At 53.5% G+C, this 15,588-nt stretch overlaps 1 protein-coding gene across 5 annotated transcripts in view; it reads right to left on the bottom strand.

Moving 5' to 3' along the window:
• Positions 1-5,206: 5,206 nt before the first annotated feature.
• CPNE2 (copine 2) overlaps positions 5,207-15,588 on the bottom strand; it is a 49,794-nt gene continuing 39,412 nt past the window's right edge. For 2 of the 5 annotated variants that reach the window (XM_067719514.1, XM_067719516.1), the window contains 3 exons: positions 14,619-14,752; positions 6,996-7,232; positions 5,207-5,640 (listed from right to left, as the gene is read on the bottom strand). In XM_067719514.1, coding sequence (XP_067575615.1) covers positions 5,533-5,640; positions 6,996-7,232; positions 14,619-14,752 — 479 coding nt within the window. In that variant the 3' untranslated portion in view covers positions 5,207-5,532. Of the gene's footprint in view, positions 5,641-6,995; positions 11,686-14,618; positions 14,753-15,588 lie in introns of those variants that run through there. The other 3 variants (XR_010939124.1, XM_067719518.1, XM_067719517.1) reach the window with 3 other exon arrangements.

Genomic DNA, 15,588 nt, shown 5'->3' with positions numbered 1-15,588 from the left:
ACACACACAGAATGTGTTGACACTGTGATGCTGGCAGGCAGAGAAGCTACTCAGTTTTAACGTGGGCACAGAGGCCCCTGGATCTCCTCCAAACCCACTCCTTTTCCCTCCCAAAGCAGTGACACTCTGGTGCCCGCTGGCAGATGGTGACTTCCCTTCACCCATAACCGATGGCTTGTGAATTCTTTTTCCTTTTCAGAGCTACTCTGTGCTAATTGTTCCTGACTGTCAGTACAGGCACATCAGCTCCATCCTTACAAACAAGACGTTGAGGTAAAACTGTGTAGGCACCTTCTGCTCCTCTGCTTCGTTGTTCTGCAATTGTGCTGTTGCTATTACAGCCCGTACCCAGAGCAACGTCAGATCATTTCAGGAGGCAGACCGAGGAACCAAAGTCACCATTTTTATGTGGTTTGACTTTTGGGTTTCTTTTGGCCGCACCATACAGCATGCGGGATCTTAGTTCCCTGACCCCAGGGATCGAACTCATGCCCCCTGCAGTGGGAGCGCAGAGTCTTAACAACTGGGCCGCCAGGGAAGTCGCTGGTTTGACTTTTAAGAGGCCATTACTATACCTCATTGCCTCTGTCGATGTTGGGAGAAGTTGACAAAGGGTTGCAGGGATTAAAAACCTATATTAATTTGAAAGCTAATAAACCTGTCAGAGAATAAGATCTTGCTTTTCTTATACGGGATCTTGTGCTCCCACCTCCGTCCCCATCTACTGTAACAGCTAGATTGTGTCAAGGAGGTTGAGACTCATCAGACTGAGATTTCTGCTCTTGGTATCTCAGAAAAAGTTGAGAATCACCAGTGATCATTTCATCTTTCACCGTACCTGTTAGCAGAGAGCCCTAGAGCTGAGGCACAGGTTCTGTAGAAACCATGAACAGCAAAGCAGGTCTCCCAGTGGAGGAAGTCTGGTCTCCCAGTAGAAGAAGTCACCTTGGAAAACATCTAGTGTAGACTGTGTGTTTCAAACCCAAAGAAGAATAGGAAAACCTGGGATGGAAGGAAACACTGCTTTAAATCACAAGATGCAGCTCTCCTGCCTTAATAGATAATTGGGATTTTATAACTAGGTAATAAGGGATAAAAACAAGGTTTGGGGTGGTTTCTTAAAACCTGCTTGCGTTGTCCTGAGTGGTAGTCTTCTTACAACTTTGAACCGTGTGAGGGAGAAAGCTTGTCTCTGAGGAATCCTATTGCCAGCTCTATCTGGATTATCTAGCTTGTGTCATACCACGGCCTCTCTCTCAAGCACTTCCTGCTAGCATCTACCTTTGGCCCTGTCACCCACCTGGGTGGGGAGGAAGGGAGCATGAAATCCACAGCATCTGTTTTTCCATCTATAAAAAGCAGGGAGGGCAATGTGACTGGACCCACAGAGCTGGCTGGTGACCTGTTTATGTCTGCCTTCCCTGGGCCCAGACCCAGGAGGAGAGAAAGCTGGCTTCTCAAACACAGAGTTGGGAAGGCATTCTAGACTTTTTCAGGAGCATTCTAGACTGAAAGCCCCTAACTAGGAGTGGTTTAGGCTAGTCTCTTGGGTCCTCATTTCTTTCTATCTCGTGGGTTCTTCCCTTCTGGCTACCCCTCAGGAATCTCAACTCGGTTCCCCCTTCTGTGGCTACACCACAGTGGCTATGAGCTTGGAGCCAGACATTTACTAGCTGGATCACTTGGGCAAAGTCCTTAACCTCTCCAGGCCTCTGTTTCCTCCTCAGTAGATAGGAATCAGGACACCAACTTCCTAGTGAGGGTGAAAGAGGATCTATAAGAGCTACTTGATGTGGTATCTGATGCTCAGAAAATGGTAACCATCCTCATTAGTACTGTTACCCTCAGCCTCCCCCATTTCTGGGTAGATCGTCTAGAGCTTCTGTGGTGTTTATGGCAGGTTTATCCATCCTACTGGCATTTCTCAGTTGCAGGTAGAACACTGACATGATGATGGGTTGGATCTGGTCATCAGAGCTCCAACCACCAGCTTCTGCTGTGTGCTTCCCTCTTAGCTAAATGTTAATTGCTCAGGCACACCCAGTTCCTTGGCTCGGGTGTCCTAACCGTGGGTATGTAGCTCAGCTGTCGTCTTAAGCCCCTCCAGAAAAACAAAAAGGAGAGAGAGCTCAGCGGCAGTGCACCATCACTTGGACTTGAATCTTTCTTGATTTCTTGGCGTGCCCAGCCCACTTACACGTAACAGTATGGAATGCAAGTTCTGCTTGGTGGGAGGCTAGATCTTGGCAACACTTTCATAGTGTTGAACACAAGAAGCCAGTTGCCCATTTATGCCTTAGTGATGCTGGCAAGGGCTGATATTTTGCTCCCTTACCTGCTGGAGCAATGGTTTAGGGAAAGAGGGAGCGTCATAGCACTAATAGGCAGAAGGTGGCCCAGCATCAGTTTCACAGAGCCGTGGGCAGCACAACCCAGAGACAACCTCCACTGTGAGCTTTAGCCATCAGCTGGGCATCTACCTCACTGTTTCAGACATGGTCATGCACATCATTATCCCTTATGTCGGTTTGTTTATCGGTGAGCATTTACTGAGGGCCCACTATGGACGAGCCAGGCACTGTTTGAGATGTTTGCAGACTGTAGTGTCTTTCATCCTGAAAAAAAGTCCTGTGAAACAGCCCTTCTCTACATTTTATAGAGGAAACCGAAATTCACAGTGATTCACTGACTTGCCCAAGGTCACACAGGTAAGTATCAGAACCAGAATTTTAATTTGAGCCTTTATTTCTAAGTCGGGTTTTCTGTGGTTTCAATGAAACTTTAAAACAAATGCCGGTGCCCACGCCTCAGTGGAGGTGATTCACGGGTAAAGGAGCCTTTTAGTCAGATTTCCAAGTTCACTTTTCATCCTACTGTCCATGTGCAAGAACCAAATAGCAGCACCAAGGCTTGGTTTGTTTTTATTGAAATACAGTTGACATATAACGTTAGTTTCAGGTGTACAATGTAATTATTAAATAATTGTATATATTGTGAAATGATCCATCACCACACATAGTTACCAAAACATATTTTTCTTATGAAAATTTTTGAGATCTACTCAGCAACTTTCAAATATACAATCTGCTATTATTAACTATAGTCACCATGCTGCACATTACATCCCCAGGATTTAACTTATCTTGGTTTGTTTTTTAAGTGGTGGTTTGCCTGGTCAGGAGTTCAGGACATTCCTTTCCCTGGTGAACTCAAACCAGCTGGGAGTGGAAGGCTTGTTTGACTGATCCACCCAACCTCAGGCAGAGAAGGGGGAAGAAAGATGGCTGGGTCTGCTCCCTCATGCAGCTGTGAAGTGGGGGCTGCCGGCACCACACTGAGGTAGGTGGTCCATAGGAGTTGGAGCATTTATGATGGGCCCTGATGCAAGGCAGGGAGTCTACCTTAACCCGGCCCAGTAGATGTCAGTCTCCATAGCTTCACCAATCTGGTAAATTATTCCCATGGGGGGGTGTAAGGGAGAGGTCTGCATCAGGTGTCGCCCCAATACACCCATCCCCTGAGGGGCTAAGGAGGGGATGTGGGGCTGGGAGGAGAAGGCTGTTCCACTATAGAGGCCTCTGGTCGATCAGAACTTGACAGATTCCCCCAGGCTGAGTTGGATACAAACTTCCCTGGATCTGACATCCAGCTAGACACTTCAGCTACGAAACGGGAGGGTAAAGGAAGCAGTCACGTGTTATTTCAACCATCACGCAGTCTTGCAGCTATCCTGAGCAAGGGCTGGGTGTGAACCAGAGGAGGCAGACGCGCTGGTCCTGGGTTTCTACCCACAGTGCCGAGCTGGCCTCTGGGCTTCTGTGCTGTGATTTCCCAAAGGTCCCTGAGGAAATCACGGCTCCCTGCAGTCCTGCAGCCCTCTCAGGAGAAGTGAAGGTGTCCCTCGAGGATATTTCAGCTGGCTTTTGGTGGCCACGGAATCAGAAGAGGATTGGAAGCCTAGGATACAGATGTCCCTCGCTTGCTCCCACCAGATAAACACCGACTCCTGAGCTTACCAGGCACCTGGAGCTAGGAACTTCCCTGGCGCACCAGCCAGGTCTAGCAGACCACTGGTAAGAATTGCTGACCTGGGAGAGTAGGTCGAGATGTCTGACTGCCCAGTTTCATTGGAGGGGAAGGACAAAGTCAGCAGCAGGTTGAGCAGAAGACTCCCCCATAGTCACGGGAAGACATTCAGTGCAGTGGAACAAGTGTGGGCTCTGTGGAGTTGGCCAGACATGGAGCTGAGTTCTGGCTCTGCCTCTAATAGATTCAGTTAGCCTCTCTGCTTGTTTCCTCATCTCTGAAATGGTCACAGGCAGGGGCTGGTGGAAAGGTTCAAGATTATGCCTGTAATGTGCTTATTAATATGAATGTGAGTTGTTGGTTGCACATGAGCCTGTGGCAAAGGGGCTGACTGGAGCTCTAAGGAGGAAGTAGACAAAAGAGAAAGATGTGTTCTTTGGAGGAGAGAAGGGAACAGGCCAGACGGCTGGGGTTTCAGAGATGCGTCACCTAGCTGGTTTCGTGAGGTTGGGCCCAAGCCCAGGGTGGGGTGTGTGATAGAAACCAACGGCTGCTGCAGCAGGGACAGAAGCAGCCCTGTTTAGCATCCTAAAGCCAAAGAGGCTTTCACATGCTGCAGACCACAGGGTGTACTCCAGTGCCTGAGAGACCTGCAGGAGGAGCACATGGGTGGCAGCGACTGCCACTGCTGTGGTGGAGTGGGGTACATAAGACAGCGTGGACCACGAGGAAGAAGGGTGGGGCACCGTGTGCTGTTGGCTGGGCCAGCATGGGCTCTGCTGGGGCCTAGAAGGCTGGGGAAGGACCGTGCATTTCATTGCCCCACAGATATTTATTGAGCAAGTATGATGTGCCAAATTCTGTGCCAGTTTAACAGCTGCATTACTGTTTGTGTGGAATGCATGTCCCCAAGTAGAAGTGATTATACCAATTTCACAGGCTTGCTGGGGGGAAGGGGTTTTCATGTTTCCTTTCCCAGATCAGTGAGCCCATCAGGTCCCAGCTGAGGAAGGAGCTGACACAGGGACATCTGAAACTCCTTTATTACCCTGAGTATAACAAGTAGAACACGATCACAGTATTAAAAAACAGAGTAGGAATTAGGTGCAGGCTACCACACAGCATGCACCAGGGGGACACATTCCTTTGAGTCTGCAGCTAGTTACTTGGAAAAAGCCAGTTATGATTGTAAAAATTTTATTCTCTTTAATAACAATTCCACTAAAATTATACAAAGTACATTCAATACTTAAGAGTGGCAAGGGTGGGGAGAGGAGGAGAGGAAGCCGGTTTGGCCTGGAAGTATCATCAATCGACTCCAATAAAGGAAGCCCAGCTGGGCTGCAGGAAGTTGGGGGTGTGGAGGTCCAGTTGTAGAAAATAAAAATGTGGATCAGTTTAAAAGAAAAAAAAAAGGCCACCCACAAGGAAGCAGGGTGAGCGTGCATGTTCCTGGGGAGGGTGGGAGGCCCAGCCGGCATGCTGCTGCTGGGTGGGGGCTGGCACTCAGGCAGGCTCCGAGTTGGTGGGGGGCAGGTTTTTATGCTTGAAATACTGAACAACTTGTTGGGGCAGCTCTGCCAGCACAGCTTTCGCCAAGGTCTCTTTTGCCGCCTGCAGGGTAGGGTGGAGAGAGGAGAGAGAAAGGATCACTGGATGAAGTGGTGAGGGGCACCATGCCCAGGGAGCTGGTATAGAAGGTGTCCCTGGAGGACAAAACCAGAGCAGAGGACCAGAGCTGTCTAAAACTAGCGTTCCTCAGCCCAGCCCAGGCCTAAAATCCCACCCTTAGCAGTGCTCTCCTTCACATTAAGTGCAGCTCTTACCTGAGCACTCGAGGTGCCTAGGAGTAACGTTTCAGGATGAATCTGTCTATGGGAGGCTTTTGGGGGAAAGAGATGGTGGAGGTGAGCTGCACGGCCTACTCATCCGGCAAACATTTCCTGAGCACCTTCTTGGCTGGTATTAAGGGGTTGTGACTATCTGATTCACTGCTCGGCACCCAGTCACAGGCTGGGCACACCAGGAGCTCGTTCAGTGTCCATGCAGTGCCTGGGTGGCCAACACCCAGCATTTGTCCTCAGGAAGCTCACGTTCGAGAGGAAGGAACTGAACTAGCTCAGGCAAACCCAGAGGGTACTGGGCAGAGATGTGAGCACCAGTGGTTACAAATCGGAGTGGCCAGTTCTTGCTGGGACTGGCTCCCAGGACCTGAGCCACAGCACCCTGAGGCTTACAGCTGAGGCAGCCGAGGCCAGGAGGAAAGGTCACGGACTTGCCCGAGGCTATACAGTGTGCCTCTGGTCAAATGAAAGCTAGGCGCCAGGCTGGCATCTGACAGACTGATCCCTCTGGGGCTGCCTGCGGGCCCAGCTGCAAGGACAGCAACCAGGGAGCTAATGCCAGCCTCCTTGTAAGCAGACCTGGGTCACCTGCAGATAGGACCAGAGCCACCTCCAGGAGCAAGGGAGGCCACCAGTTCCTCCTAGAGCGGCCCTCAGGGAGAGGAGGCCATCCTAAGATGGGCCCTGTTTTCCACCTGAAGAGAGGCGGCTGGCGAGGTTTGATTTCCTGGAAAGCCCCCTCACGCCTCTGGGCCTTACTCTCATCTCTTTCTACTGGAGTGCTTTCCCCCGCATGGATGACGCCGACTTCTGATTCAGGTTTAGAGGGCAGGTCCTCCGGGAACCCCTGTCCTGGAGCCCCAGTCTGGACTGGGCACTACTCCCTTGAGTTCTGTCAGCTTGCTGAAGCAAGTGCTCATGCAACTGTCATATGGCCTCACCTGGGGGCAGGGCCTTGCATGGTGCCAGGCGGGTAGTAGGCTCTCAGGAGGTACGTAGTCAACAGAGCTGAGGGTAGAGGAGCCTAGGATTGGGCAGACAATCCCAGCGCCTTCATTCTGGATTATTAACTATGGTTGCTGGGGTCCTGTAACCGCCTCCTCCCCAGCCCAGGCCCACACTCACGTTGCGGAATTCTCGAAAGGGCACGAACTGCACGATATCGCGAGCTGCCTCCTCCCCTGTGTGGGAGCGCAGCGTGCGGTTGTCCCCGTCCAGGAACTCCATGGCAGCGAAGTCGGCGTTACCCACGCCCACGATGATGATGGACATGGGCAGCTTGGAGGCCTGCACCACGGCGTGCCGCGTCTCCTCCATGTCGCTGATGACACCGTCCGTGATGATAAGGAGGATGAAGTATTGCTGTGGAGGGGGTCAACAGGCGCTCAGCACAGCCCTCGGCCCCTGGCCACCCTTCCCCTCCGTCCTTTCCCAATCTCCCCAAACCCTCTGACCCCTGGGAGGAAGGTGGCTCGTCTCCCCGAGCTGTTGCTGAACCCTAGCCACCTCCCTAGGCAGCCACCTCTCAGTGCTTGGGCCCTGTAGGCCTCTCCTCCGTCACAGCTGGAAGCACAAACTGCTCTCTTCCTCCTGCCCTGTGTAATGTCAGACTCCCCAGCTTAGGGGTTTGAGAGCCCCAGACTCCAGGCCTGGCTCTGACAGTGGCTACACCGTGGGACTCTGGGCAACTGACTCAACTCGCCGTGCCTCAGTTCCTTCGTCTGCAAAGTGGGAATTCCTGCACCTCTCAGAGAGACCACGCTGGCTCGGTAATCGACAGCTGCATCTGTGGCAGAGTGAGGCCCATGGCTGGTGAGGAATATGCATTCTGGCTTGTGGACTCTGGGAGCAGCCTCCCCTTCTCTGCTCCACCTTCACGTGAACACCTGTGATGCTGCTCGTTCCCCATTACCACAGCCGGCCTCAGAGACCCCTTGCAGGAGCTAAGCAGATCATCTAGGTCAGTGCTTCTGGGATTGTGGGACTCTGCTGGCAACAAGCAGACCTGGAGGCACACCCCAGACACAGCATCAGTCACAGTGGAAAGGGTATTGGTTTGTTTTTTTTTTTAAAGAAGATGTTGGGGCTAGGAGTTTATTTACTTATTTATTTTTGCTGTGTTGGGTCTTCGTTTCTGTGCGAGAGCTTTCTCTAGTTGCAGCGAGCGGGGGCCACTCTTCATCGCGGTGCGCGGGCCTCTCACTGTCGCGGCCTCTCTTGTTGCAGAGCACAGGCTCCAGATGCGCAAGTTCAGTAATTGTGGCTCACGGGCCCAGCTGCTCCATGGCATGTGGGGTCTTCCCGGACCAGGGCTCGAACCCGTGTCCCCTGCATTAGCAGGCAGATTCTCAAACACTACGCCACCAGGGAAGCCCAGGGTATTGGTTTTGCAGTGGTCTTTGAATTCTACAAACTGCACCCAGGAGGCAGTCTCAGTTTGGTGCTTATGTGTCCCTCTTGCTAACCTTCCTTATTAAAAAAAGAGAGAAAAGGCAGGAAGCTCAGAGCTCCAGGGACAGCAGTCTCTAGGTAGACTTTGACACCACTCTGCAGCCTGGTGTATTTATTTTTACTGTTACTCTCTATGGCAAGTGGTAAGTAACTTTTCCCTTAGAGTGGGTTATAGTTTCTTTATAAAATTATTTACATGAAAAAAATATGAATAATTAGTGGAGGTGACAGGTGGCCATAGCATAGACTGGAGGTGGGGAGTGAGTGAATGAAGTTCAGGAAATCTCACTGGATGATCTCACTGGAAGTCCCAGCATTCCTAGCTGCCTAAGACCTCATTTTCAACTCTGTGCTTAGCATCCTCTGGCCCCTTTTGGGGAACTCAGTTTTCCCCATACATAAGATGAACAGAAAAGCCCTTGTGGCCCTAATGTTCTCTGTTTGGGGCTTCTGCCTTCTCTTCTGACCCTTCTGATTCTCAGGAGAGGAAACGGGGACCCAGACTAGTCAAGGTCATGGAGCTAAAAAGGGCAGAACCAAGCTAGCCCCCAAGTCATCATTTGGCCACCTTCTCACCCAGCAAAGCCATTTGCTCCCTGGGAAACATACAGAGACCACATGTTCAGCCATCGAGGATGCCTAGCTCTCCTGCCTATCCCCCAAGCACAACCTGAAAGGAATGAACCATGTGGAGGTACGAATGCCACCATGCTAACCCCCAACCCTCGACAGCAGTAGTCCAACTCCTCCTGAACAGTACCTTTAAGAGGCCGAAAGCTTGGCTGGGGATGGATACCTGTTGCTATGGAGATGGCAGCCCGAATTCCTGTAGTGGAGGGCTGCTGCTGCCAGTCCCCATTCCTGGGGTTGAGGGGCACCTCATAAGCTCATCCAGACCCTTGTCTCCTCATAGCCCACCATCATTCTAGCCAGCACCCCTTCCTTAAGTGGTCCTCTAACCCCACTTCCATCCCACTAAAAATAGTCCATGGCAGTATTTCTGGGGCACCTAGGCTGGCAGGAGGGAAGAAGGCATTGAGAGGCCTAGCAATGAGGACAGAAAAGAATACTTGGCCTTGGGTGACAGGCCTCACCACTCGGGGTGGGACTGGTCTCCAAGCCCCCTCCAGCTCCGATGGCTGTCTCCCACCCTCCTCCCCACATGGCCCTCTTGGCTCTCCCTTTCCACCAGCCACGTGTCTACATTAGGAGACTTGGAGCACGCAGGCCGAGGCCTCCCTCACAGCCTTGGAGCCTTCTTCCCCACGGCCTGGGTTCCTGCAGAACAGTAGGCACCAACTGAAAAGGTGAGTCACGGTGGTGGTGACTACACATGCTCCGTGTCATCCTCACGCTGGGATTCTCCTTTTGGAGGTTGGGGAGACAGGCTTAGGCTGAGAGAGGTTCAGTGACTTGCTCAAGGACTCAGCCAGGAATGGCACAGCTGAGATTCAAGCCCAAGCCTTAACTCCAAAGTTAGGGCTCTTTCCACAATGGCAGCAGTGGCCAGTAGCTGTCTCTCCAATAGTGGGGCCTGGCAGGGAGAAGCGAAGTGCCACTGACAAGTCCTAGGCTTCATGCCCATCCCAGGCAAAAATGAGGTTGTCCAGTAGCCTCTAAGGTCTACTGCAACCCTAGGGGTCCATGATCCCATCCCCAAGACAGAGGGGAGGTGGCGGTGGGGGGGGGGGGCTGTGGAAGGGGAGAAAAGGGTGGAATCAGGCAGGAGGAGGTGGGAAGAGCCTCTGCTGTCCCCATGCATAGTCCTGGTCTACCCTACCCCAAGCTTTCCCACCTCCATGCCTTTCCTGGTTTACTTTCTTCTGCCTGGCGTACCCTCCCCAGCCACAGCTCCAAGACCTCTCTGAGCGTCTACTCCTCCATCCCGAGTGGATGTGAGGGCTCCCCCAAGCCCTGAGCTCTGCTTTCGCTGCCAGCGATTACCCCTTGGGGCAGGCTTCTCTGGATACTCCTCTCCCCCCATGCCCTTAGAGCTCCTCAGGGCAGCCCCTCCCCTCACACCTCTGCATCTCAGGGGCCTGGCACCCTGTGCGGGCTCCATAAACACAGCCAACTGCTGCCAGGTCGAACCCAAACCCCAAATTTCCAACACATTTCAAGGACAGAGTGTCTCTAGCATTTACCCAAGAGGTTCTTCAGGCTTCTAGGGCTGTAAATAGCCACTTCCCCTAATGCATTTAACATGTGATTTGATTTATAAGAAACTGACTTGACCACAACAGTTCCAGGCAGAGTCCGGGGAAGCTGCACTCATCCCTAGCTTACTTCTGAGAAGTTGGCTGCTGAGGGCCTTGGGGAGTGGAGGGAAATTTCCAGGGTGCTGGCTGCTTCCCAGTTCCCCCTCCACTATGGCACCAGGTGCCTAGGTAGCCAACTATCAATGGGCCATGGATGGGAAGGCCCAAGTCACATGGGTCAGAGCAGAGGGAAGGATGAGGCCCCACAGTAGGAGTCCCCTGGTACCACCCAACCTCTTAATACCTTTCAGTGACTCCCCACTGCCCTTAAGAGAAAATCCAGATTCCTTACTGGCTTCAAAGGCATTTGTGGGAGCTGGCCTACCTTCTCAACCTCATCCACCCCCACCCACCCCTCTTATATCACACTCCTTCCCTTAGTTACACCACACACCATGCCTCCAAGCCTTTGCCTATGCTGTTCCCTCTGCCCGGGACACTCCACACATGCACACGCACACACATACACACCCTTTATGAGACTAACTCTTAAGCATCCTCCAAGTCTCAGCTTGGACATCACTTTTCCAGGAAGCCTGCCCTGAGCCCTCTGTCGGGTTAGATGCCACCTTCATAATCCTATAATTCTGTCATCACAGTTTTAATTGGCTGGCATCACAGCTGCTGTTTCTGGCCTGGGTCCCCACAAGACCACAGGTCCTGGAAGGGCAGAGGCTCTGGCTTGCGCATCATGGTCTCCCCAGTGCCGCAGAGAAACATACGCGGTAGAGATGAGCTGCGTGAATGAATGGGAGAACACAGGCCTGCCTAGAGAGATGCTTCCACCATCTGCTCTTGATTTCCTGTGCGTGGGTGTGCATGCATGCTCGTGTGTGGGGGACAGGGAGGATGAAGCCACACAAGCAGCTGTATGAAAGCATCAGGTAATGCACAATTTCCTTTTGCCTTAGGCCTACATGGGCTCAGCATCACCAAATGCCGGCCCAAGAGGTGTCCTAAGAAGATTCATCCGCTCACGTTTATTAGGTGCTATTGTGTGCCAGGCGCTGTGCTGAGCAATTTGGATGCTGAGCTGGTTGAATCCTTGCAATGCTTCTATTAGGCAGGTACTGTGTTCCATCATCCTCATTGTACAGGTGAGAAAACTGAAGTTCAGAGAGCTTAATAAGCAACCTGCTCTGGGTCACACAGGAAGTGCGGGAGCTGGGGTCTGAACCAGGTCGATGGGCCTCCAAACCTTGAGGCATCCCCACCTTCAGTGCACGGTGAGATGGACGGAGTAAAGGCAGGAGGTAGAGAATTATCTGTATCTTCTTGGACATCAGAGTAGGAGAGGCTAGTAGAGACCCCTGGCTCGCCTCCTGCAGCCCAGAGATGCTGGCCGAAAGTCACACAGCTGGGGTGGGTAACAGCGCTTCCCCAGTGTGAGGGAGCCAGGGAAGGCTGCCTCCTCAGGTTGGGAGGACCTGGTCATGACGAAAGCGGCTGGGGTACTGTGAGGATTAGGACTTGTTCACAGAAAGGGCCCAGTTCTTCCCTCTAGAGGGCCCTCAGCAGCTGTTCCCCAGAATGCAAAGACACCTTCCTGGTGGTCCCCAGGGCCCAAGCCCCTCCCCTAGGATCCAGCAGACACAGGCCCCTTCTCCCCAGGACCTCATCTCCTGCCCAGTCCTGCCCCTGCCTGGCAGGTGAAAGAGCCTGAGAGGAACACTGGCCTTCATTCCTGCTCCGCCCCTTTTTTTTCCCTTAAACAAGAATGCAGGCCTTTCTTCCATCCCTCTGAAAGCTGGTTCAGGCAGATAAGTCTGGGCGGGACAATGGCCTGGCTGGCTTAGGCATCCAAAGGGTGTGCAAGCTGAGGGGCTACCCCTCACTCTGCCCCCTCCATCCAGCTCTAGCCCAGCACCCCAGGAATTTAAAAACACCACTCCCAGGTCCTCCCCACTTGTCCCAGTTCATAAAGGAAATAGGCTCAGGGCAGGAAGGGACTTGTCTCAGGCCCTCAGCTGCCATCACCAAGACCAGGACTAGAGCAAGTCACACTCCCTGAAGCAGAAACGACCAGGACCATCTTCAGTCTGACATCGTGCACTGACCTCCATCACTAGCATCTGCCATCCCCTCTGCCTGGAGGGCTCTTCCCAGAATGCTCTGCCACCTGTCCTTCCTCATCCTCAGGTCTCTTTGGGTGCCAGCTGTTGTGTTATCACATTTAATCCTAACACCACCTCCTTAAGGTAGGCCTATTAGTATTCCTATGGTACAAACAAGGCTCAGAGAGGGTAAGTTTACCCAGGTCACCCAGTGAGGGATGGGCAGGGGCTGGATTCAAACCCTGGCAGGCTGACCCCAGGACCCCCTTTCCCACAGACCCTCTGCTGCCTCCCAGACAGACCACACATACTGCTGTCCTGCCCTCCCCAGGCTGGCCCTGGTGTCCTCCTCTCTTTCTCATAACCTCCCCTTCTTTTATCTTTGCCTCCATCTTCGGGAAGGCAACCTCTACCTCAGTGACTGAGCAGGTGCCTCCCTCCTCTGGGCAGTCCCAATGGGACCAGGTTCCTTTCCTTCTGAGAGAGGCCCTGGCTGAGTCACCTCTTCCCAGCTCCTCGCACAGTGCACAGCACACAAAAGGGTCCAACTTAAATCCATCCGTTCCCAGAACACGAGCGTCTGCCACAGCATGGGCCACCAAGTAGATGACGGACAACACTGTGGGGCTGAGAGGCCAACCAGGGAGACACCCAGTAGACAGAAACGTGGAGTATGTGAAGGAGATGTTGCCACCGTCATCAGAGTCCAGACGGGAATAAACAGAGAAGGCAGGAGATAGGTTTCAGGTGGGTGGGCAAGGAAGGCTGCAGGGAGGTGGCGTTTGAGGGACACTGAGGGATGGGACAGAGCAAGCCAGGGAGAGAGGAGAGGAACCTCCAAGCAGAAGAGACGGCAGAACAAAGGATCTGCTGGGAGACAAGCTTGGTGTCTTTGAGGAATAGGAACAAGGTCAGTGGTGGAATGGTCACAAGTAAAGGAAGGGGTGTGGGGTTGCGGGAAGGAGAGGCCAGGAGGGGGTAGGATCTGATGTGCACAGTTAAAGGACCCTCTAGCAGGAGCATGGATAGGAGGGGCAAGAGGGGTGAGGGGACGGCTGTGGTGTCCAATGAGAGATGACAGTGGCCGTGGTAATGGGGAAGCGAGCGAGTTGAGGATAGTATTTTGGAGGCAGAGTGAAAAGGACAGTCAGGAAAGGACTTCAGCACTTGTGCAGCAACCCTTTCCTTCCAGGGGAGGAGGAAGCCCACACAGGGGCAGAGGCTGTGGCGGTGGCTCGGGGGCCTGGTCAGGTGGGAGTTGGACCCACGTCCCAGCCCGGGCTCCACCACCCTAGGGCCGGGTGCTGGGTTCCCAGACTTGGCTCAGCTCCTCGGGGCCGTAGCCCTGGGGCAGGGGCTGGTGGATGGCAGGCGAGGTGGGCAAGGTGACCCTTGGTGACTCCAGCACTGGGCCTGGAGCTAGGTGCAGGGAGAGGACCTGGGATGCAGCTGCCCAGGATGGCCGTTTGCCATATATTCCAGATGCCGCACAGCAGCCCTGGCAGCCTCAGGCTTGAGCCTCGTCACTGAGCGCCGGACCCGGGCCAGACGGTTCCAAACCCTTCAGCGTGAGGTGGCGGCTGCTCTAATGGGAACTGGGTGGCCCAGAGGGTCAGCCTGAGGGCTGCAGGGACTACAGTCTCCGGGTTTCCCTCTGCCTGGAGGCACTTCCCATTAATCACAGCCCCTATTTCCTACTAAGCACCGAACGGATGGAATTGCTGTCTGTCCTGGAGTCTGTGCTCCAGGAATCCAGAACCAGTCAAGTTGAGCTGCTTTCAACCCCCTTCCCATCCCTGCTAGTAAACTAAGGTGGAGAGGTCGGGGCTCACCTAGGATTTTAGAACAAGGGGAGGCAGAACATCCAGCTCGCCAGCCAGCCCCACGGGTGGGTAGGGTAGGAAGGACAGACCTCCATCTGGCAGGGAAGGCCCAGCCTGTGCCAGCCCTATCCTGCACGTCCACGCCAGTGATCACCTACTCACCATGGCTGTCTGCTGCTGCGTGGCTTGGGCCGCAAACCGGGCCACGTGGTTGACGATAGGAGAGAAATTGGTGGGACCGTAGAAGCGGATGTGGGGCAGGCAAGCCGAATATGCCTGGGCGATGCCGTCCACGCCTGCCTCGGGGAGAAGACTCTGGATCAGCCAGGTCCTCCCTGACCCTGCACCCACTCTCATCCCAATTGCTGCCCACCCCAAATGCCCCCTGCCATGGCCAGTCTGGGCCCTGTGGTACTGGAAGCTCCGGAGGGCAGGGCCAGAGTGGTGTAAAGAGCCCTGAACGTGGAGTCTGACCTTAGTTCCAATTCCTGCCTTTACCACTTCTTAACTGTGGGATCTGGGGGAAGTTATTTAAGCCTGTTTCCTTGTCTGTCAAGGAGACTAGTAATCTACTCCCTCGGGAAGCTGGCAGGAGGGTGTCCAGCAGGCTCCTCCCAGCGAAGGCACGGGCAGAACCTGCGGTAATACTTTGGGGTCACAGGGAGCCACCTGGAGGTCCATTCTGGACACGCTATGGCTTCTCAGGGTTGCTGGGGGAACTGAGATGCTTGCACAGCTCTGCAGACAGTAGGTGCTCTGTAAATAGCCACCGTTACAAGGCTAAGAATACCCCCCTGCTCTGCTGTCCTGTCCAGAAGGCCTCTGGCCAGAGATGAGGTTGACCAATCTGAACTTGGATAAAACATCTCGGCAGACCTACTCCAAACCAGACAGGCCCCAGCAGGAGGACAGGGCCACGCTTTCAGCCAACAGAGGCCCATGGCTTCTGAGTTACAGCATCATCCCCATCGTGGTGACTTGATGCATTTCCCTTCCAAGTACAAACCTGACCCAGCTTCAGGGATTCCCAGGGAAGGTAGATGCTACGCCCAAGGCAAGTCCTAGGCTGAAAGCTCTCATGGTGTCAGGAACCACCCTCTTCCATACCCACCTGGGAGCCCCTTCTCTTTCA

The sequence above is a fragment of the Pseudorca crassidens genome, chromosome 20 (genome assembly GCF_039906515.1).
Source record: "Pseudorca crassidens isolate mPseCra1 chromosome 20, mPseCra1.hap1, whole genome shotgun sequence".
Taxonomy (NCBI): domain Eukaryota; kingdom Metazoa; phylum Chordata; class Mammalia; order Artiodactyla; family Delphinidae; genus Pseudorca; species Pseudorca crassidens.
The sequence above is the reverse complement of the archived record's forward strand: the minus strand, read 5'-3'. Positions and strand labels throughout refer to the sequence as shown.